Here is a 22,653-nt window from a genome sequence, read left to right as displayed (position 1 = left end):
TACTGCAGATAGTTCGGCTTCACTTTTGGGGAGCAGTTCTGTCGTCTATCTTTTTATACGGTCTCTATAGACACTGTGCTTTGAGCTTAATGCCAACACCAGCATACTACCATGTTCACAAATATTTTGATACTTAGCAGGTGTACATTTTACTGTGTTCACCTTTGTAGTTTAGAATGTTTGAATGGTAATATTTGTTAATTTGAAACAAAGATGCCATCTGTTGGACCCTTCCCAGCCTAATGCTGCCAGTATTGTATTAAGTATTGGACTTCAACTTAAAAGGACATGTCAAAAAAAGCAATTGAAATTAAAACTTTCTTGTCGTGTTCAACTTCAGTTCTGTTGCTAAGAAACAGCAATAAGGGCGGAGCGAGATGGTGAAGCCGATCACAGAAAGCCTCTGAAGACCAGAGCGTCTTTCAGTCTTTTTTTATTTGGCCTTTGTGGTCGGCAAGGCCAACAAAGGAGGCGGTCTTCGTGGGTCATGAAGACCACGTCCTCCTGAGGATGCCGCCCCTGAATTGAGACACAGTTGTAGAGGTGCAACAGCAATGTCTCGCACTTCCCCTATCATAAGTCAGTCTCAGCAGTCTCAGATGTTAACGTGGAAATACAAATGTGCTTCGACTTTTCAGTTTCTGTCTATGACACTGACTAACAAATGTACACCTTAGTCATAAAACAATGGACATGATCATGATCATATTAACATTTTTGAATAGATGGTAGAAGTAAATGAAAAGTTCGGTAGAAATCGTCCTTTGGAACCATGAATGTTTGTATCAGATCAGTCCAACAAACGCTTGGACTCTATCATGGTTTATTTGTGGCTTCTATTTAAAAGTCAAGATTCATATCTGTTTGTAATCATGTGCTGATATGAATAAAGTTTGGATTCTTAAGCAACTTTCCAGGAAATATATGTCCCTTTTTGCTCAGACTTCCTTTCTATTCTCCTCTGCTCTTTCTCCAGGGCTGATAATGAAGAGACACAACCATGAGAACAGCTTTATGGCGTGACAACCTCTGCATCCTGATTGGTTTAACATCAGAGAGCCCGTCTCCCGAAAATTAGATTCCTACCAATGAGCGTGGAGCTTCCGCGTGCGAGCCCGCCCGCTGGCCGGTTTTGACCAACCAGGAGGGAGCATTGGAAGTATCCGATCCGCCACCTCGCGTCGCCGACCTATCAGGGTGCAGGGCTGATGTGGAGTGGGTTTTGGAGGCTGGGTTGAGTTCTGCCACAGGAGAAGCAGCAGTGGTCAAAGGTATCTCACCTGGAAACTGTTTCCCAGTCTCCCAGTCTATCAGTGTGGAGTGTGGTCCTGAACCGAGCAGACGACATGTCTCTGCTTCTGTATCTGGGAGGACTGGTCGCGTTGCTGCTGATGTGGATCAGAGTCAAAGGTCTAGACTACGTGATCGTTCACCAGAGGTGGATCTTTGTTTGTTTGTTCCTGCTGCCGCTGTCCGTCATATTCGATGTCTATTACTATTTGCGCACGTGGCTCATATTCAAGATGTGCTCTGCGCCCAAACTGCACGACCAGCGCGTGCGAGACATCCAGAGACAGGTGAGCGAGCCGTGCCGTGACAGTGCGCATGTGTGGAGTCTAATGTTGCCTTTTAAATACAAAGCAAACATCATGCAAACAAGCTACAACTGTAACATCAAGTGAAAGGGAGATTATGTAAGTATGTATGTAGAGGTATGAATGAGAATAAATTCAACCATACTATTGATGTTCTTATGCAGATGATATTTCAGTATATCGATCATCTGCACTATATTAGCCATCATCACACTTGATCACTAATATCATATTATTACACATTTTGAAGTTTTCACATGTAACCAACCGTTCCAAGTCTTATCAAATGGTGTGTGTGTGTGTGATGGGTCGGTTCACTCAAAACTCAATAAACCTTTTTAAACTAAATTTAAAAAAGTTCAGTACTTCAAAGGTAATTGGAACCTGATTATCACAGATCCCATTGTTTGAAATTGCATCTGAAAATATTGAGGGCAAATTAGTTTCCAAAAAAAAAAGTCCTGTTTAGTCAAGGTGATTTATTGATAAGTTTAGCCAGTGGCACAGCTCCTTCTAGGAAGTTGTTTCAATGAAAACTATATATTTGAATCCCAGAAAGGGGCTGTACAGCTCCTCTGCACTTCCAGTCTGATTAAACTATTCCCTGAAAAAAAAGTTAAAGTCTTGGTACTGAATGTATCAGACTCAGTGAGAAAGACAAAGGGAGCGGCTGAGAAACTGAGAAAACTCTGGGGTTGGAGCAGCCAGCTCAGACACCTAATACCTAAAAGGATTCGGTCAGTAGGAGAGAGGTAAATAAATGTCACTACAGGTCAGAGAAAACTTACCAAGACCTTTGATCTCAGTCATTGATACCAGGAAACTCTTCTCAATTGGCCTAGTACAATGAGTCATACATTCCGCGTAACATCTGGCCATTAATAGATCATGTTTTCCATGTACTGTGTGTTTTGACACATTTCAGGTGCGTGAGTGGAGGAAGGAGGGGAGTAAGACCTTCATGTGCACCGGTCGGCCCGGCTGGCTCACCGTGTCTCTCAGAGTCGGCAAATACAAGAAAACACACAAAAACATCATGATCAATATGATGGACATTCTGGAGGTGGACACAAAGAAGCAGGTACGATAAATCACACACGTTGTGTTTTTCATAACAGACATTTCGACACATCATAGTAGGAAAAGTAACTAATAATATTAACAATTGCTTAGGTCCTTGTAATCCACTGCAGTGAGCCAACATTATTTATTACACAAGTGCATTTCCTGTTATGTCATATATCAAAATATGTTCTGTACAAAAAGTTATACTCCCAAAACACAAGCTTCTTAGTCAATACAAAAAGATCTGGTTCGATAAAATGTGCGTCTTAGATTTAGGTTTTCTGGGAATAAAGTGAAGTTTAAAAGTAAGGAGGGTTGATTGTGTAAACTCACTGTATGCAGGGCACATACGTAGTCTCATGCGGACAGTCCAGTAGATCACTTTACTATCCCTAGTTTAAATGGAAATATACTAATCTGTACTCACTGTGACCCCCACTCGGTCCTTACATAGTTCATTCTGCAGACATTTCTCAGCTCTATACTCAGAGGTTGCTTATATGAACAAACATTCTGTGTAAATATATATTAGTATAGCTGCCATGATGAGACCCTGAGGACATGAGCGGTTGTTCAAACACAGAGCAGGAACATAACTTCAAGCAAATCTAGCAAGTTGACACTTTGAATCCCATATGCTGGTTTCATTTAACTTATTAAACACTTCCATAAACCTAATTAGCCTTAACTCAAGCTAACTAAAACAGATTGTCCATTACTGTACCCAGGTAATACACAGCCCCATTCGACCGCTCATTACCATACATCAACTGTAACCATAAATCCAATTATATAGTCCTACAATGTTTATGTGTAAGTTTGAGGTTATTTCAGAAACCTCTACGTTACCAACTTATTACTTAGAGCAGAGAGCTCTGCTTCATGAGCCAGAACGATCATATCATACAACTCTATAGTCCAGAGTGAATTCACAGTTTATTAACCCCACTTCAGAGAGCATGACATGAGACAAACAACCTGAGCAGCAGTTTATTATTTTGTCCATGCTAGCCAACATTCGCTTTGGGAGTGCTGCACCAACATATTTTTTTCAACCAAGTGACCCTTAGCAATAAATAGCTGGATTACATTCTAATAATGTGGGTTTTGTTGTCTGAAATCAAAATCATATATTTATTTACACTGATCTCATTCATGGCCACATTTGAATCTACAATAGCAATGGGAACTTAAATCCCTGGGCTCCAGGGATAGCAATGTTTGTCCATCAATTTGGTCCGACATAAATATCTCCAGTATTTGATACATTTCCGTCGAATCTTGTGCACACATTCATTTTCTCCAGAGGAAGAACCGTTCTGACCTCATCATGGTTCACAGAGGATGAAGCTTAATGATGTCTTTGATACCTTGACTTTTTCCTTTTTCCTCTTCAACACTTTGATTGATGACCACTCGGCCGTACTTTAGTGCTAATAAGCATATGTTAGCATGCTAACTTGCTAAAATACGACAGTTAACGTGGGTTAAGTGTTTAGCTACTAGCATGTCCATAGACCCTTAGTGTTGATGAAGTTTAGTCCATCATCTACTTTGCTCATAATAACGTCATAGCCACCAACATACAGAAAATGCTGACATCTGGAATCACAGAACCCTCGGTTCAGCAGGGAAATAGAGACAAGGAAATGATACCCGGTCTTAAACAAGTCTTCAGCCATTAAACCACTTTATCTGAAGGGACACTTTGGTTAATGAATTCACAATTATCTTGTTTTTAAATGCATAACCTCTTTGTTTAACACTCCTTGTGTTTCCGCCCTCATTGTATTGTACTGAATGATTAATTACAAAGTCATTATCATCAGAAATGCTGGCTCACTCACAGTGGTCTTTGTTCTTTAGGTGGTGAGAGTTGAGCCGCTGGCCAACATGGGCCAGGTAACTGCTTGCCTCAACTCTATTGGCTGGACTTTGCCTGTGCTGCCGGAGCTAGATGACCTCACTGTGGGTGAGTTGTCCAGGTTACAATCAATGTGGGTTATTTCCAGGGGAATCAGCCCCGAGTGACATCATCTGGTTTCTAGAAATAGAGACATACTGATGATTTCCACAGCCCACTGTTCAGTGACTTGGATCCTGCATCCCCTCCATCTATCTGTGTATCCTGTTTAGACTTCACTAACCACATTAGAGGATTAATGTTGGAGCTGAAAAGATGAAACTGGGAGGAAATGGCTGCAGCGTTGGAAGCACCCCTGGATCGGGTTTCATTATGGATTTCCTGATGCCATAAACTGTGCATCAACAATCTAATGTTTTCCCATCAGGCTGTGGTACACTCATTTATCCCGTTGTTCCCAGTAGGCAAACGCTGATTTCTGCTCATGTGTTCTCCCTCTGTTACTCTCACCTGGAAAGAAATAAAATTTCAAAGAACACATGTTTTATTCTCTCCCTTCTCTGGCAGGTGGTTTGGTGATGGGTACAGGCATTGAGTCGTCCTCTCATATTTACGGCCTGTTTCAGCACATCTGTGTGGCATTTGAACTGGTGCTAGCTGATGGCAGTTTAGTTCGCTGCACTGAGGTGAGCACTGTGTGTGTGTGTGTGTGTATGTATAGGGGGGCGTGTGTGTGATCACCATGATAACGTCATCACCACGGTCACAAAGTACCTGCACTTGACTTGTCTGCCTCGGCAGGAGAAACTATTACATCCCTTGTGACTGTTTTTATTCATTGGTGGTTGATTATGGTGTATAAAACATAAATGTGTTTCATGAAAATGAAAAACACCATGAACCCTTTTTTTAAACTTCAAAAAGCAGCTTCCAAATAAATTTGATGCTATGCCGTCTGGGAGTCAGAAGAATGGTGCCTCTGTCATTCCCATGCCTCACCATGAACTCAGGCAGCAGCTGATGTATTATGCAGAATGTTTTAATGTAGACTTGATGCATCAAGGAGACCAGAAGGTGAAACAATATACAGACGCTGACAGAGTTACATAATCAATTGTCACCCCCAAGACTGAAGATGTCTCCCACAACATCCCCATATATCTCCCTCTACTTGCGTCACCCATTCTAACAGCACAACCCATGAAAGTCTAGAATTGCTGTCAGTCTGTATGTTACATGTAGATGTTCACATCCTATTGAATAGTTAAGCCTAGAGTATTCATTCCTAAATCACATTGTGTCCTTATGTCTTGCCACTGGTGTCTCTACCTGAGTTAGATATGAACATCGCTGAGTGTAGACATTATAATCCACTGTTGGTTGGCCCTTTATCTATAACCTGACCTTTGGTACTGCTTGGAGAGAGAAGGGAGTGTGTGTGGAACTAAACAGGCCCCACTCTCCCAATGGTGTACAGAAGTTATACTATATATAGTGGTATACACAGCAATGTGTGAGGATGGTAAAAAACTCCTCGACAATAGTCAAAGCTTAAACTGTCAGAATCAGAACCAGCAACTTCAAGAGCAATGTTGAACTGTAGATCAGTTACAATGAGGAAACTATGAAATATGAAGAATTCTACACAGTTTGGTGGATTTGATGCAGTTGCAGCTCTGCTATTTTATTTATTTTTTCATATGTCATATAATATGTAACAATCTACTCACGGCTCTGGTGATGGTTGACTCTGTCACATGAACATGTTTGTAAGAAAAACAGCTTCATAGCCACCTTAATGATCCTGGTTGTTCAACATCTCAATTATCAAATTTAAACATCTACTTCAACCCAAAGACACTTAGGCATGCGTAATGGGAGAGACCCTCTGGTTAGTGGTGATGTTGTGAAGCAGAATAAATGGAAGGAGACTGTTGGCTAGAGGAAACAGATTAGTTGCCTCGTTGTGGTCGATGCTGTGAGGTTGCTAGACACCAGAAGACAGAAACATCATTGCAAGTGTGCTTTAGATCAGGTTGTTCTTGGAGATACATGTACTTGTTTATTTATTTTTCTGTCACACAGGAGGAAAACTCCGACCTGTTCCACGCGGTCCCTTGGTCCTGTGGTACTCTGGGATTCCTGGTCGCAGCTGAAATCAAAATAGTCCCGGCTAAGTCGTGGGTGAAGCTGACCTATGAGCCAGTCAGAGGGCTGGAGAACATCTGCAAGCGCTTCACCGAAGTGTCGGAGAACAAGCAGAACACCTTCGTCGAGGGCCTCCAGTACAGTCTGGACACCGCTGTCATCATGACAGGAACCATGACTGACCACGCAGAGCCTGATAAGGTAATGTGTATGTTAGTAAGAAAAGTTTATTTAATGCAGACCTAAGTCACAATATGCTTTACATGAATAAAATAACATCAGGAAGTCGTTATACACAATAGATATATCTACCTACTAATACCACAAGGGTCTCTATGTGGAATGCATATCTTTCGAACCATTCATCGTATTGGCTACACACACAGCATTTGTATTGGAAATTGCTCATGTAAGTGCAGTTCCCAGTTTGGTGTGATATGGACATATGGAGAAATTGAATAAAAAGGCAGTCAGTGGAAGGGGGGACCCGGGTCTTCAGTTCAACATGTCTTCTTCCAGGTCGGGTAAGATATAGCAGTGGTCTGTAACTGGGTCAAAATCGCTACCAGATCATTTTGATAATTTTGATTCCACCATAAACAACTTACACACAGACAAACAGCTCGGTCATGGAACAACATTCATCGTCAACTTTTGTTTGGCAGTTTGTCTTTAAAATAAAAGCACAATGTTAGATTTGTTGCTGCAATGCTTTACATCCAGCGGAATTGGAGAGCTTTTATTTAATTTAATTTATATTACATTTGAAGAGTAATCAAATTCAGTTTCATGTTTTGTAAAACATTCACTATAAAATCTGCATTGCAGATGAACCAGGTAGGATAAACACAAAGTTTTCTAACTTTACTCTGCACCATACACTGTTAATAAAAAAAGATCCGTGCAAAACAAAACATCAGCTATAATGACAAGGAATTAATCTGTAGTAGCTCTAGACAGACTAGAGCATTTACACAGGACAAGATAACAGGCAGGTTTAGAACAGGTATAGTATAATATAAAACAATGAATACAAATGTATGGATTCAAACACAACAGTGCACGTGGTGAGACAAAAGCCAGTGTGAATAAATGGGTTTTCAGTTTTTTTTTTTTTTTAAAGGCTTCGAGATAAACTGCAGACTGTGAATCTATAGGGAGAGTGTCCTTAGTGCTGGGACCAGAATTGTGAAAGCCTCATCACCTTTACGTATTATTGTGAATGTCAATTTGGTTTTCACATGTGTGATCAATGTAACTTCACTTTTCTCCTCTTCTGTACCAGATCAACAGAATCGGGCTGCACTTTAAACCCTGGTTCTTCAAACACGTGGAGAGCTACCTGAAGAATGACCACACTGGAGTGGAGTACATTCCTCTGAGACAGTACTACCACAGACACACACGCAGCATCTTCTGGGAGATTCAGGTAGTCACAAAACACACATTTTGTACTCACATATACACACACCATTAGCCATTAGTGAGAGGGGCTTGGCATCCTCTATGTTCTCTAACAGTAAATGGAGTGATGAATTATGCATGGTATTGGTTTGACAGATATCTAAGGGTGCTGGCGCTGGGCTTTTGGGTGCTCTCTGTTTTTGAAAGGGTTTTGTTCTTGTGGCTGGTGCAAAGGAAAGCTGGAGCAATGCTTTCATTAAATTATTAATCCACAATTTGTCATAGACATCACTGATGTGTTGATCATTGACACTACAAAGTATTTTGCACTGCTTGGTGAGTTGCTGCTGCCCCCTGGTGGAATTTAGGAGGAGTGAGCATGTGTTGGATCAGTGACACATGAAGGTCAAACATAATTTACAAACTTTTACGTATATGTTACATTAAATGGTAGAAAAATTAGAAAAATACTATTTAAAAAAAAAGTTTTTTATTAGCAATTAAAACTGGGACAATTCATTTTCACATAAATTCTAATTGATTATTTTAAAACTAAAACATTTTGTCGGCATAAATTCTTGGGTATTCAGCAGTGACTGTTTTTAAACAGCTTCATATTTAGTTGCTCATTATATGAGAACTATTATTATGAGTTACACGTTTTCAAACACACATGTTCATCGGTTTTTAGTAGTTCTTGAATTAACTACTGTCATTTCTGTTGAATCTAGACAATATAGGTGAAACAAGTTCCCAGAGACTGAAGTGACATCTTAGAATCACTCCTGTTGTCTAACTAAAAGTCTTATGCTCAGAGATATTAAATATTCCATTATATAAAGGCAGAAAAAATGTAAAACAGCAAGCAGCACCTTCTCTCATTTTCAGAGATTCTAAGAATAAATCCGTAGACACTTTTGCTTGATAACTTATTTTCTTTTAAATTTATTATATTCCACTATCTGAGGACTTGTTTCAGGGAAAGTCTATTCTCACAGCATCACACAGAGACTCTTTGGCTTCTTCTTTTAACCCGTTTGTGTCATTTCTTGTGTATTTTCTTCAGGACATCATCCCATTCGGTAACAATCCGGTCTTCCGCTGGGTTTTCGGATGGATGGTTCCTCCTAAGATCTCTCTGTTGAAGCTCACACAGGGAGAGACCATCAGGAAGCTTTACGAACAGCACCACGTGGTCCAGGACATGCTGGTGCCCATGAAGAATCTGCAGGACGCCATCACATGCTTCCACGAGAACATCAAAGTAATACTTGCGAATAGACATACCCTCTGAATACTCTGTGCTTTCAGGACAAATTGATTGAAATGTGTGTGTGTGTGTGTGTGTGTGTGTGTGTGTGTGTGTGTGTGTGTGTGTGTGTGTGTGTGTGTGTGTGTGTGTGTGTGTGTGTGTGTGTGTGTGTGTGTGTGTTTTCAGGTTTACCCTCTGTGGCTGTGTCCGTTCCTGTTGCCTTCAGGCAGAGGGATGGTTCATCCCAAAGGTGAAGAAGATGAGCTGTACGTGGATATCGGGGCTTACGGAGAACCTAAAGTCACAAACTTTGAAGCTAAAGCAACAACACGTCAGCTGGAAAAGTTTGTGAGAGATGTGCATGGGTAAGAGTCAAGGGATACGGGATATTTAGCATCTGTAACTAAGCTGACATCACAGTCTATTGCTATTACATTGACACACCTACTCTTTATATGTCTTTGTGACTCCTGCAGGTTCCAGATGCTCTATGCAGATGTGTACATGGACCGAGAGGAGTTCTGGGAGATGTTTGATGGACAACTGTATCACAGACTGAGAGAGGAACTGGGCTGTAAAGAGGCTTTTCCCGAGGTTTACGACAAAATTAGTAAATCTGCTCGACACTGAGACAATGTCTGCAACTCACAATAGGAAGACATTTCCTCAAAAGCAATAAGCTGTTTTTCACAAAGATACATATCAGACTTTTCTATGGTGGAATTAAGCTTTGTACAAACAAGCTAAAACGAGAGACTGTGTCTTTAAGGTGACATCTAGTAGGGAAGTTGCGTGTTGCAGCTGAATACCCCTCACCTCACCCTCCTCTTCCAAACATGAGAGAGAACCTGTGGTAGCCTTCAGTTTTCATAAAAAACTCAAAGGGGGTTTAGTTTGTCCAGACTAGGCTACAACATGGTTGCCTCTTAAGTATTTGAATACAAACAAGCCAATCTAGGATACAAAATGTAAAAAATTGGCTTATATTTTGATATGTAAATGAGAAAACATCTCATTGAGCGATTGAATGTAACAGTATCAGACCCTTTTGGATTTAAAATGTACATTAAAGAATGGTTTCCCCATTGTCCTTTATTTCTCAGAGAATAATTTATGGACCCTGATGAAATCAGGACTGATACTAATGAGTGTGAAATTTTGTGCAGATCCCCCCAAAAATGCTGGTCTACCGAGTTATTGGATAGATGAAGACAGATGTACTTGATCTAAAAAATTACTTATTATTTGTATATATTCTGAAATGGCTCATTCTGCAGGATGAGGACATAGTTGACTATCCAGGATATACCAGTGAAGGACTTTACAGTTAGTAGAAGACATACTACTTCATACTACATCTCCCAGCAACGCCCACCGATGCTTCCAGTCTCCTTATTGAAGTTCACGGTTACGTAAAGGGAGCACGTGCAGGGAGGTGTTACCTGAGAGTTGAGGGGAACCAGTGGAGTGGACGACTCTGCAGCACATCCTGACACTTGCTGTTTCCGCCTCCTTCTTCTCCGCTTGTACAGTGAGTTAGCAGCTCGGCTTCTGAAGTTAGCTTCACCGTCACATCTCCGACCGCCTGCTTCTGTTACCACAGGTAGGCTGACCTCTGACTTCTCACTGTCAAACATGTCTGCTCCGTGGTGTTGGACAGGGACAATACGCCCGAAATAGTTTTCCAAGTCGAGCCAACTTTACTCGAGGTTAACCTTAGCTAGCTGTTAGCAACTAGTCGGTGAAGTTCCATTAACCACACGGTCATATTTTACTACTGAGTCGGTGGCTTTCAAAAGGTGACTTTGAAGGTTTGTTGACGCCCCTGTGTGTGTGCGCGCGTGTGTGTGTGTGCAGGGAGTGAGAGAGATCACTGCCGTGTGTGTGAGAGAGTTTGTTTGTGTGTGTGTGTGTGCGCGCGCGCGCATGCGTGCGTGCGTGTGTGCGTGCGTGTGTGAGTGAGTGAGTGAGAGAGAGATATTGTCCTGCAACTCTTTCTGTGTGTGTGTAGACTTAAGGAGTATAAACACTGCAGGAATTCTCTCTCTCTCTCTTGCCGGGTAAGACGTCAGCCCCCGTTTCCTTGACAACAATGCGGAAGTATCTGTTGCAAACGCTTTTCTTCTGCACTAATAAAAGTGAGGGAGGTCAAACAGCCAGCTTCTGTTTGTTGATTGCTTTTGGGAGCTGAGATGATGATCTGTCACATTGAAGCGGATGGATGAGTGGACTGTGTTTCTGTCTGCACGTCACACATCTGGGACTGCAGTGGCTGAAAGGTGCAGCTCACTGTCACTGCTCATAAAATGTTACATGTTGTTATACTCTCCTTGTGACAGATTGGTTGTATTTGCAGAAGCTTTGAAGTGGAGCACCAAGAGCCCTCCAGACTACAAGACAACACATAACAAGGCATAGCTAGTTCCCCCCCCCCACACGCTGCTGCTGCTGCTGCAGCATACAGTGGAGTCCTGACCACAGAAGAGAGAGGCTGAGGAGGAACCATGTCCACCGACCAGGACCCAACGTTCTCAGTCAAGCTGCTGCAGCTGATGCTGCTCTCCACCTACTGGGGGATGCAGATTTGGGTCACCTTTATTTCAAGTTGGTACCAATTACACACTGTATAAAAAATCACTGTTTTATTTCTTGAGAAATTCTCAAAAATGTGAAAAAAAACCAACAACCTGGATCAGCATCTGTCGACCTAATGATTAAAATGCAATTTAGTCCTGTTAATAGATTCTTCCTTGGTCACCTCCCAAGACAATTTCATTGTAATCAGTTATGTAGTTTTGCTTAATTCTGCTAACAAACAAACACTGAAAACATAAACTACTTGGTGGAAGAAACAAGTGAGGGGTTGATAGAGAGGGACCGGGAGAGACTGGGAACTGGTTAGAGGTTTTGTGGTTATGCTATATGCACAATCACATGTATTTATATGTATTCAATTATGTCTGGAACGGAGTTTCTCCCTGTGCAAGATGTGAACAGGACCTCAGTGATCTTTACAGCTGTAAAGCTGGCCACCTTTCACCTACATTCCAGCTCAGATTTTTCCTTTGTTGTAGCTCAGTCATTACAGTTATGCAGTTTGTAATAATTTAAGGAGTGTCCGCACTTAGAGATGTGCCATTCACGTTCCTTTCTACATAATTTCGTCTGTATGTAATCAACTGAAAATGACCCCTTGACGTCCAGTACAATACAACATCTGAGCTTCCTGCCAATATTCAACTACAAATCTTATATTTGTATCATGTTAGTGCTGTGGTAGAATTGTATAATGGTCATCTTCCCACCTGAGAGAGGGAACAGGCAAAGTCGAGCATGCACCAAGCAATTTGTTCCAGAAATTTTCAAAATAATCTCTGATAATCATAATGGGATTAAGATGTATGCACTTACATTTGAGTAAACCTATGCAGATATGACTAACTTCAGCTGTAAATCAAAAATGGAAACTTTAACCTTGTTATTTTCAGGAAATTTTTATAGCAACTCTTTGGGCATAATGAATTAGTGTTTTTCTGCAGGAAATTTACTGCAGTGCTAATAAGTTGCTGTGATTTCTGCACAGGCTTTGTGATGGACAGCCACCTGAGCAGACACACGTACGGGTTTATTCAGAGTCGCCTTGTCCCGTTCTACCTCCACCTGGGTTCAGCTTGTGCCTTCTTCAACCTCACCATCTACGCCGTGTATCACCCCAGCGACATGCTGGACGACAGAGAATCCTTTCAGGTGTGTAGTGTCTTCCACATCCTCGCATTGCTCTTAACCTGCATTTGTGGTCATACATTAACGTGCACTTCTGCTCTCTCCCCACCAGATCTTCATCTTCTTTGTGTCGGTGACGGTTGCGGCAGTCAACGCCCAGTGGTTTGGTCAGATGACATCGGAGATCATGGCAGACATGCACCTCATTGAGCAGGCGTGCGGACTAGGGCAGGACATCGGCCTGTCGTCTAACCGTGAAGCTTACGCCAAGCTGTGTGAGTCGGATGTCAAATACAGACACCTCAGCAGTCGCCTGTGGCTGTACAGACTGCTGTCCTCCCTCTGTAACCTCTGCTGCATCGGCTGCAATTTCTACAGTCTCTGGTACTTGGCCGAGAACCTCGCCACGCTGTAAAACTGACACTCAGCAGCTGAACTGTAACATCGCTTGGTAGTTAACGTTTCTTACCAATCTAGTATTGTATCAAAGCCATAAGTTGTATATCTAACACGTAAGGTCTGTCTCTCAACATCTGCCTTAAAATGAAAATGGATTGAAAAAATCTGTTGGTCCCGATGTTCTTCTATCTTGAAGAATAATGAAAGGATTTATCTTCCATGCAGAGATTTCTTTCCCACTTCTTTATCAGTTTTGAAAGAGAAAGAGTCAGTCAAGCTGAATTTCTCTCTGACATGTTCTAGGGAGACAAATCACTTCCTGCAATGAGCCTAATGACTGATCTTTCACCTAGTGAGAGGCTGGTGGCTGGTGCCTTACAATTTATTTTCACTGTTAAATTTATTTACCTTGATAATATGGTTCATTAAAGGAGTCTATAAAAGGGAATGCTTTTAAAATCCCAGAGACAATGCAGGCAGATAATGGCTCAAATGAACTGAACTGCTTTTTAAACGAAGGAACAGAACATGTTTAAGTAATAAAACTGCTGCTGTGCTGCTTGGTCCTGCTCTCCCTGTTTGGGTGGAGTTTTTATACCTTGCTCTCAGTGTTGTGTCACAGGTTTATCTGGCTTTCCAGAAGATTGAAAGTGATACTATCTTTATCTCTCCTGGCTGCTGCTGCTGCTGCTGGTATATAAATAGGTAAAAAACTTAAAGTATATAGTAAATAATTACATCTGCAATCCATACAAAACACACTGGCACCATTGATTTGATTGATGTAATAGAAAAATAATGTATTGGTGTCTGAAAGTTTTACATTATGATCTAACACTTCATTTTATGCCTTTATCGTGAGAGGCTGAGCTCTGGCAGCTCACAACCACTCCTGTGGCTGTATCTGTGCTTTCGCTACTCTTTACATCTTCTGGTATATTTTAACATTACCAAAGAAAACATCATGAAGACAGACATTTTTTTAAGCCAGGGGCTTCTTCAGATAGGACCTATGCAAATAAAATAAAAAGCCTTATTCAGCAGCTTTATGCTGCTGTGAGAGCTCAGCCTTCATTTGTGGCTGAGAGGGAATGAACCACAGGCAAAAGTCTGTTTGAAAACCTGAATGGCTTCTCAGCAGTCAACATCCCAGGATGATCTTCAAAATCACATCAGACACACTATATATATATATATTGGTGAAGGATTTTGTGCTTCATTTTACAAACCTTCATGCACTGAGCATAATAAAGACAATATTTTATTAAAGCTAAATCATTTCTTCAGTTGTACTCATACAAGTATGGGTAGTGTGCTCTTGCAATAATGTTCTCAGGTGTCGGAGCCTTTTTTGGCCAAAGTCCATTGTTGTTGAATCTGTGGTTTGTTTGTTTTATATTGTGTTGTGTCTGTGCACGTTTAAACCATGTTGTCCTGCTCTGACAGCACCTCCTTGTTGTAACCTCCTCCTGAAGTGATACTGCAGCTCTGTGACCTCTGTTCTTCTGGTTTGTGTTTGTGACTGTGAGAAACGTCTATTATACCAAAGTAGAAAAATACTTCAACACAGTTGAACAGCTCTAATCTGGGCAGGGTATGGACTCTGTTCCTCTCTCTTCTTTTTTTAATAGTTACTTCAGACTGGACTGATTAAGGTGCTTATTATCTGTCGTTACTGGCAATAACAATGCAATAATATTACTTGGTTGTTTTAAATTCCACTCAGTTTGTCTATTATAATTTAATTAACCTTGGACACATCCATATTAACATAAAAGCTCTTTGTGGATATGGAGTTTTAGATATTCTCACATAAGTTTCTTAATGATGTTAAAGATAATTAGATAGTTAGATTAGATAGTTAAAACTGTTATGGTGGTGGGTTTATATTGAGATGTTTTCACCTGTGGTTCTATGTTTTGCATAAAAAAACAAGTTCTCAAATCTACCTTCTGCCAATTTAATTTAATTTTTGTCTATATGTTAGCCATAAAAAAAAATGTTACTTAGTAAACTCACAATGGCCCATTCTGTTTTTGTATCTGAATATAGTTTTCTCTTAAAGTCTCTTTGAGGATGTCCACATGTTTCAGAAGTGAAGATATTTAGCCCTCTGCAGTCTTATACTGCTCATTAGTGAGTCCACATGTGCTCCCTGTTTACGGCTGCTTTTTCTAAGTGAGGCAATACTATAAACAAGGGTTATGTTGTAGCACTAATGGGCCCGAGCACAGGCATTTTGAAAAATGTTGCGCTCATTTCAAACTACTCCAGAATACAAAAATATCCATGGTTCTGGAATTACCTGCAAAGTTTCATGATATTTTTAGCATGTCTAGGCCCTGAAAAATCCCCCGAAAGGGAAATAACAATAATAGCAAAAAACCTTACAATTTCAATAGGGCCTCCCACCTTTCGGTGCTCGGCCCTAATAAGACATCTTCAGCTCACATGGTCTGATTTCTACATTTGCCTTAGTAAGATTAGAAAAATGTTTAATTTTAGTGCCTCTTAGTGGTAGAAAAAGAAGAAAAAAAACATATCTCAGAATATGTTGAAAGTTACTGAAATCATTTTGTTTTTAAAACAAAATTAGTCAGATACATGCCAGCTTGATTTGATCCTTGGCCTTGTCATGCTTTGCCACGTATGACTGCAGAGAGACCTTTCCTTTATGATCAGCTGCAAACACAGACTTTCTATAGACTGTATAGATTACTGAAAAAATGTCAGTAATCAATAGTAAGTACATTTTTGTGTTACAAGGAATTTGAGAAAGTACAAAAATCGAATTAAACTAAGAAATCCTAACACCCAACCAAGAAATTAGAGTCCATTGTGTCAACAGTTTTGTTTTAATGTAAAAATACATCACATTGTTCCAGCTAAAAATGCAATGTTACTGTGAGATGAGATCAGCATCCACACTTAACAAGTCACACCATCTATAAAAAATTAATATTAGTCTAAAAAAGTAATAAATATAAAATGATGTAGATAAAAATGTAAAAAATAAAGAAAAGACAACACTCGTACCCGACTACTGAAGGTTAAGATTACCATGTTTCTCTTGAAATAACCTAAAACTTACATTTCAGGTACAATAATCTCATTTCAACGTATAAATGTTGGTGAGGCAGTTCAGCAGGAGCTACCTCAGTTAAAAGTGCGATAACACTGTGTCAAAAAGAAAAGAAATGGGTCCCCTTGTTTGTTAATTCTGCATAGAGAGAATCACTGACATCCACAACAAACATTCTGTTAATCTGAAAAATGTAAACCGTTCTCTTTAAATTATCTCCCAAGAGGAGGCAGGAACAATATTAAAAGTCACAATCCATGATGGGAATCGACAGTCCACTGCACATCCACTCTGTTTGGTTATAGGACGAGGTTTGATCACTGTCATTAACCCTCCGTAACACGCTTGTAACAGTGTATCCACAAAACTCAGAAAAATATAAAGTACGTGAATCCGAAATAACAGATAATGACAGTGCCAGTGCATCTCTGTTCTTAGAAGGCATCTATAGTAACATTTCTTGTAAACAGCAAAAACCAGGATTGTGCCTTTATAATAAGCGTTACATACTTTTCCCACGATTCATCAGTAAACACCTATGCTTCTAACAATCGGCCGTCCCAGCTGTTCGCTCCTGTGTTCAGGAAACTTTACATCATCCCAACATTTAATGTTCAGTATGTCGGACTGTCAAGAAATGTTCTAACATAAATAACACTGCTTCCCTGTTTCCCTTCTTCTTAATACTCGCAAGCACAGTATCAAAATACAAATATTTAAAAAGAAAACCACATCAAAAAATAGAAATCAACCCACAATCCCACAGGAGGGTTTCCTAAGCATGGCAACAGCAGGGGGAGTCATGGTGAAGGATTTCACCACCAAACCGTTCCCATCAGCTTTGTTTTTAAAAGAGTCCATAAATAAAAGTCGTACTAAAAATAGAGTTTTCCTGTTCGTCAGCATAAAAATAATTAAATCCAGTGTCTCTGTCATACGACCACCTTGCCTTTGATGTCCAGCTTGTTGCTTTCACTTGGTTTGGTTGTCTGCTCCTCTGTGAACGTGATGTAGGAGTACACCATACTGCCTGCAATACTGCAAAACACAAACAGAGAGCAACTGTGTTACACTTCACAAACATTAAGTAAACAGGAAGTGAGAGGCAGGAGAACAAAGCATTGTAAAACATTTCATCTGAGACTGGATTTCAATATCAAATGTCTGGATTATTGTTAGGAGGAGTACAGATACAACACATCAGTCTTAAAACCAGCCCCATAGAAAGAAACCTGCATATTTATACTACATTTTAAACATGGTGAAAAAAAAAATGATACATCTACATACATACATAAGACTTTCAGCATTTGAAGCAAACTTAAGCAAATGAGCCCATTTCCTACCTGATATTTAAACCTATGAAGTTGGTCCAAGAGAAAATGTAGTCTCCGCTGAACACCATCCCAATGTATGTCACCAGGACATTCTGCAAAGAGAAAAATATGAATAAAGTTTGTGAATGGCCCCTTGCTAGTTGGAAGTCGCTTTGAATAAAAGCGGCAGCTAAATGACATGTAATGTGATTGTGACTAATACTTGACACACAGACGTGCAGCTCACCTTGATGCAGCCCACGATCGTTGTTGTTAAGGCAGAGTTGTACTGGGTGCAGAGCACAGTGGAATACATCAGGACAAACCTGCCAAACAAAATGTGATCATATTTCTCAATTCAACACCTGTTGGAGCATGAAGTCAGATTTCCCAATCTTTTTGCAATGTGGGGTCATTTGAACTACACAATGGCTGCAATGGCTGAGAGTGTAGACTTCAGCCACTGATATAAGAGAAATTTGGCACAATCCAGATGTTCAACTCGGGTACAGAACACAATCCTGCTTGTTTGTGTGCAAACATGCTCATCATACATTATAATCTGGCCTTACCCCATGATACATGACAGGATGAACTGGGTGAGGAAAAACATGTTGGACCAACCCTCATATTTAATCGCCTGAAAAGAGAGGGACATTGTGAGAACTAGCACTAGCAGTGAAGACACATGCACATAAGAAGCATAAAAACAAGGGTGACACTAAACAGGTTGTAAATTCAGGTCGGTGCTTGTCTGATGATTCAGTGGGAAAAAAAACTTAATGAACAAAGAAGTTAGTCGCATTTTAGGGAGTTGATGTTGTAACACAAATTCAACACAGAGTTTCCATTAGCTTTAAAGGATAGTAGTGTGTATCTCTGCTGTGGTTGCTCAAGCTAGGGGAGTTGGAGGCACTGCTGTAATAACTCTACTAGGTGCATAATAGCAGCTTTGTGCCTTTCTGGCTGCCGGGCCCCAGCTGGGCAGACCAGAAGGTCTCTGCCAACACTGCACAACAAACACACAGCTCATATTTACAGTGGACGCCCATGACTTCACATGTGCTCTCACTTCAATTTGGGATTAAACTTTGTAATAACTGGCCAGCACCAAGACCATGACCTCATGACTTGATGGTTTAGTCTCTGCTTGAAAAAAGATGTTTGGCTGTTTTAATGAATATAACTGGACACAGAACTTAAAGAGGGGACACACCAAACAACTGGAGAGTCAAACTACTTACCTTCTGCACATCTCCAGTCGCATGAGCAAACATTAGAGTGGGAATTATCATAAATAATGCATTGTAGTACAACAATCCATATTTCCCCAGCTCCTGTGAGAGCGAGAGAGAGAGAGAGCATAGAAACAGATGGACAGGGAGCGACAGGAACACAAAAAATTAGCACAGCGAGAACAGAGGGTTAGTCACAAGTCTCCCAGTTTGTTTTACACTAACTAGCGTACGGATGCCATGCGGGGCCAGCCCACTTTACAACCTGGAACCTCTGCATTCATAGGGTTCCCACATCTTCTCAAACATCCAATTCAAGGACTTTTCAACCACCTCCTGCATAATTCCCTCAAATCCAAGGACCCAACATGGCATAGTTTGAGTCACGGTTCAGGGTTTATTAGTGTGACAATGGTAAGAATTTCTATAGTGAGAACTCTCAGGCTTTACAGAGGGTCACACACCCCGAAAAAAACAAGGGCTGGAAGGTGTGAACACAACTGAGCTGTTACAGTAATAGCAAACAATGTGGCCTTTTGCATTTTCTTGCACAGATCAGCAAAACAAAATATTGTGCAAGAGACAGAGACTTGTTCATGAGTTGAAGAGCTGAGAGACAGTAAAAGAAAAATCTCACAAAATATATATAAATTAGGGTATAAAATAGACTATACTATGCGTCTCTATTCTGAAAAATATTCAAGGGTGCAATTTTTTTTTCCTCAAACTCTCGGGGAATTTCAAGGTCCTGTTTCTGATCTGAATTCATTTGACTGTTTCGTGTATATCCATCTTTGACTCCCTCGCAATGACACACACACACACACACACACACACACACACACACACACACACACACACACACACACACACACACACACACACACACACACACACACACACACACACACACACACACACACACCTCTGTTTAGCTCAGTGCTGGCAGATGGTGCTCTACAGACATCGAAGACTAAATCTGGATCCAGTTCGTCCTCTGCTGTAATGTGAGCTGAACAGTTTGCTTATGTGACACTAAAGACTGACTAAAACAAGCTACAGGCCATCTCTGATATGATACTCAAACACTTAGAAAGTCTAGAACAGCAGACTAATAAACCTAGGCCAATAAAACGAGGAAGAAAAAACGAGCCACAAAGATGCAGGGCTGTTTAAACAATGTAATAATTAAATACACTTATGAGGAGTGAAGAGAACCAGCTCAGGGTCCCCGTGTACATTGAGTTCCTTTGAGCCCGACACTGAAGGACAGTTTACTTTCTCCAAATTCACCAACACCAGCCCAAGGCCAAAAACAGCTCCTGCCCAACAATGGTTACTATTCATCAGGCGGTGCCGCTGCCTCATACCTTTGCATCCAATTTTTGTTTCACATAGACTCCATTGGCTGCAGTCAGCACGTCGTTCAGGAGAATGACCACGTAGCCTTGCAGGTCGAAGGACAAGTCAGCGCTGCGGGCGGAGACGATGGGAAAAAAAGCATCCAGGGAGTAAATAAGTTTTCTGTCACTGAGAATTTAGCTGCGAGCATGATCTGTTTCAGCAGAGCTCCTTTAACTACAGATATACAACATGTGTCTAATGACCCTGAAGACAACATCTTTTAAGTAGGCACATATATCACGACAGGAGAAGCCTTTGTAGTGAAGGTAATTCTGCTTTGGTTAACTGCTGTGGCACCTGGATGCATTAGAGCTTACCTTGCGGCTATAAACGCCCCGAGGATCATTGTAAATACTGTCAGCTGGACTGGCCTGGAGAATTTCTTCCTGTCAAAGGTCAGAGACAGGAGAGCTATTAAATTCAATCTGAGCCCTTTGAGCAGCAAATGAAAGCCGACGATACAGGTCAAGGAGAAAGTCACAGTTTAAATGACAGGGAATGTGAGTTGTCTTACTTGAGCAGAAATCCCTCTGCCAGCAATGTGAATAAAATGGAGAACCTCCTGAGGACAGTAAGCATCGGCAGACTGGTGGAGGTGGACATAGATAACAATCGTTATTGACACTAAAAAAAAAAATTCTTTGAGCCTCATCCAGCCTGGGTAGTGCAGCGGCGGAGACTTACTTTAGCCTTTTGGTTACAAACAGCCCAGTGATTTGATTTCCCACATAAAGAAGAGGTAGAGGAAATGTCTGGAAATCAAGGGGAAAATACATGTAGGCATCAGACACGGCTACAATCCAATAGTTTATTTGTTTGACAAAAGCAAAATGACAAAAGCATCCTGCATCAATGTCTCAAATGTTGTTATACGTACATCCCTGTTGTATTATATACATCATCTGCTCAAAGTTTGACTTACACGACGGTACAGTGAATATATTTGAGTTTGGGACAAACTGTCCAGCTGAAGAAGACATCTATGGAAGCCTGCAGTGGACATGCTTCATTCAAAAAAACCGAGGAACAGGGTCGTCTCACCTTGCGAGGTATACTCTCATCGCAGTCCGGGAAGCTGATCACCTTCGCAGCCTTGCCCACCCACAGCACGACCACTGTGGCCAACATCTGCACACAGACACACGTTCAATGGAGAAGGGCTTTGTGGCTCTGCCTGTTTTCAATGTGGTGTTTGCTGATGTGCACGAGGGAGAAACATTCAACTTACTTGTCCAATGCCGACACATATTGAAGAAGGGAACCTGAAAACAGTTAGAGCCCGGTTAGTCCCAGTGAACCTTACAGGATGAGCACAACGTAAACTAGCAGCTTATGGGGCAATTAGCTTGCTAACTTGCTAATAAACATTGCACTTTGAAACGGGTCCTCGCTAGCCAAAAAGTTACCGTTAGCTAAGGAGCTCCACCGGGGTCTGGCTCCCCTACTTCGGCCAACCCAACTTCCACTAGCTAGCTTAGCTAACACGTTAGCTTCTCCACTAATAACCGTTATAGAAGCGTCTCCGATATAAAAGCCGCTCACCCGTAGTTAGTGAGGACGCTCTTATTCACCACGATGATGAAGAACGAGCTGACACCGTAAAACCCGGCGGCGAACAGCTTCACGAACACAGGTTTGTCCGCCATCCCCGACAAGTTCTCACTCCTCTCTGACTGTCGACTCTTCCCATGCCATCACGGCACCGCTACACACGCGCACGCACACGCACACACGCGCACGCACACACACACACACACACACGCGCACACTCGCTCATGCGCGCGCACACACACGTTTCACAATTTCCGCCCCCTCAGGGTCTGAACATCATAGCACCCAACTTTTTATGCTAGTGTATCTGCGCAGCTAACACCTGGCTACCTCTCACGTACACACACACAGAGCTGAAAACACAAACACACTTCGGTCACTTGTTACAAACTTTAAAGCAGGAGCTGGATTGGAGACATTTACGGAGATCAAGTGAACCCTCATCTGTTAAAAATCCCCGTCAGGCCACTCGCTGCTTGTCTATTCGAGGTGTTACGGTACCGGTGCCATGTCACTTGTTAAAAAGTCCAATTAAATACTTGAAGAATTCTTTACACTGTACATAATACAATACATAAAACAAGTTATTAAATAAATATGATAATACAATGCTGT

General features: G+C 41.2%; 3 protein-coding genes across 5 annotated transcripts; 2 read left to right on the top strand and 1 right to left on the bottom strand.

Annotated features, from left to right (window-relative positions):
* Positions 1-1,206: 1,206 nt before the first annotated feature.
* On the top strand, positions 1,207-10,418 carry dhcr24 (24-dehydrocholesterol reductase). The gene is made up of 9 exons (XM_053430140.1): positions 1,207-1,577; positions 2,521-2,676; positions 4,527-4,632; positions 5,092-5,210; positions 6,610-6,873; positions 7,958-8,101; positions 9,143-9,340; positions 9,515-9,693; positions 9,805-10,418. Exons 1-9 carry the CDS (start codon positions 1,347-1,349, stop codon positions 9,956-9,958), a joined length of 1,551 nt encoding a protein of 516 aa, XP_053286115.1. The 5' UTR covers positions 1,207-1,346; the 3' UTR covers positions 9,959-10,418.
* A 257-nt stretch (positions 10,419-10,675) lies between these two features.
* si:ch211-121a2.4 (transmembrane protein 205) lies at positions 10,676-15,481 on the top strand. 2 transcript variants are annotated; one of them, XM_053430143.1, is made up of 4 exons: positions 10,676-10,931; positions 11,685-11,932; positions 12,912-13,075; positions 13,164-15,481. In XM_053430143.1, exons 2-4 carry the CDS (start codon positions 11,833-11,835, stop codon positions 13,464-13,466), a joined length of 567 nt encoding a protein of 188 aa, XP_053286118.1. In that variant the 5' UTR covers positions 10,676-10,931; positions 11,685-11,832; the 3' UTR covers positions 13,467-15,481. The 2 variants fall into 2 exon arrangements, with proteins under 2 accessions (XP_053286118.1, XP_053286119.1); XM_053430144.1 differs by lacking the exon at positions 10,676-10,931 and adding an exon at positions 11,291-11,607.
* Positions 15,482-16,286: 805 nt separating this feature from the next.
* LOC128447796 (UDP-N-acetylglucosamine/UDP-glucose/GDP-mannose transporter) lies at positions 16,287-22,211 on the bottom strand. Of its 2 annotated transcripts, none has more exons than XM_053430141.1 (12): positions 22,030-22,211; positions 21,716-21,749; positions 21,529-21,615; positions 21,172-21,239; positions 21,002-21,073; positions 20,805-20,873; positions 20,454-20,556; positions 19,093-19,185; positions 18,421-18,488; positions 18,096-18,174; positions 17,879-17,961; positions 16,287-17,570 (listed from the first exon to the last, which is right to left on the bottom strand). In XM_053430141.1, the coding sequence occupies exons 1-12, from the start codon at positions 22,131-22,133 to the stop codon at positions 17,465-17,467; spliced, it is 966 nt and encodes a 321-aa protein (XP_053286116.1). In that variant the 5' UTR covers positions 22,134-22,211; the 3' UTR covers positions 16,287-17,464. The 2 variants fall into 2 exon arrangements, with proteins under 2 accessions (XP_053286116.1, XP_053286117.1); XM_053430142.1 differs by lacking the exon at positions 22,030-22,211 and adding an exon at positions 21,894-22,011.
* Positions 22,212-22,653: the final 442 nt, after the last annotated feature.

This window comes from Pleuronectes platessa, chromosome 9 (assembly GCF_947347685.1).
Source record: "Pleuronectes platessa chromosome 9, fPlePla1.1, whole genome shotgun sequence".
Classification (NCBI taxonomy): Eukaryota; Metazoa; Chordata; class Actinopteri; order Pleuronectiformes; family Pleuronectidae; genus Pleuronectes; species Pleuronectes platessa.
Note: the sequence above shows the minus strand (reverse complement) of the source record. Positions and strands in the feature narration are given on the sequence as shown.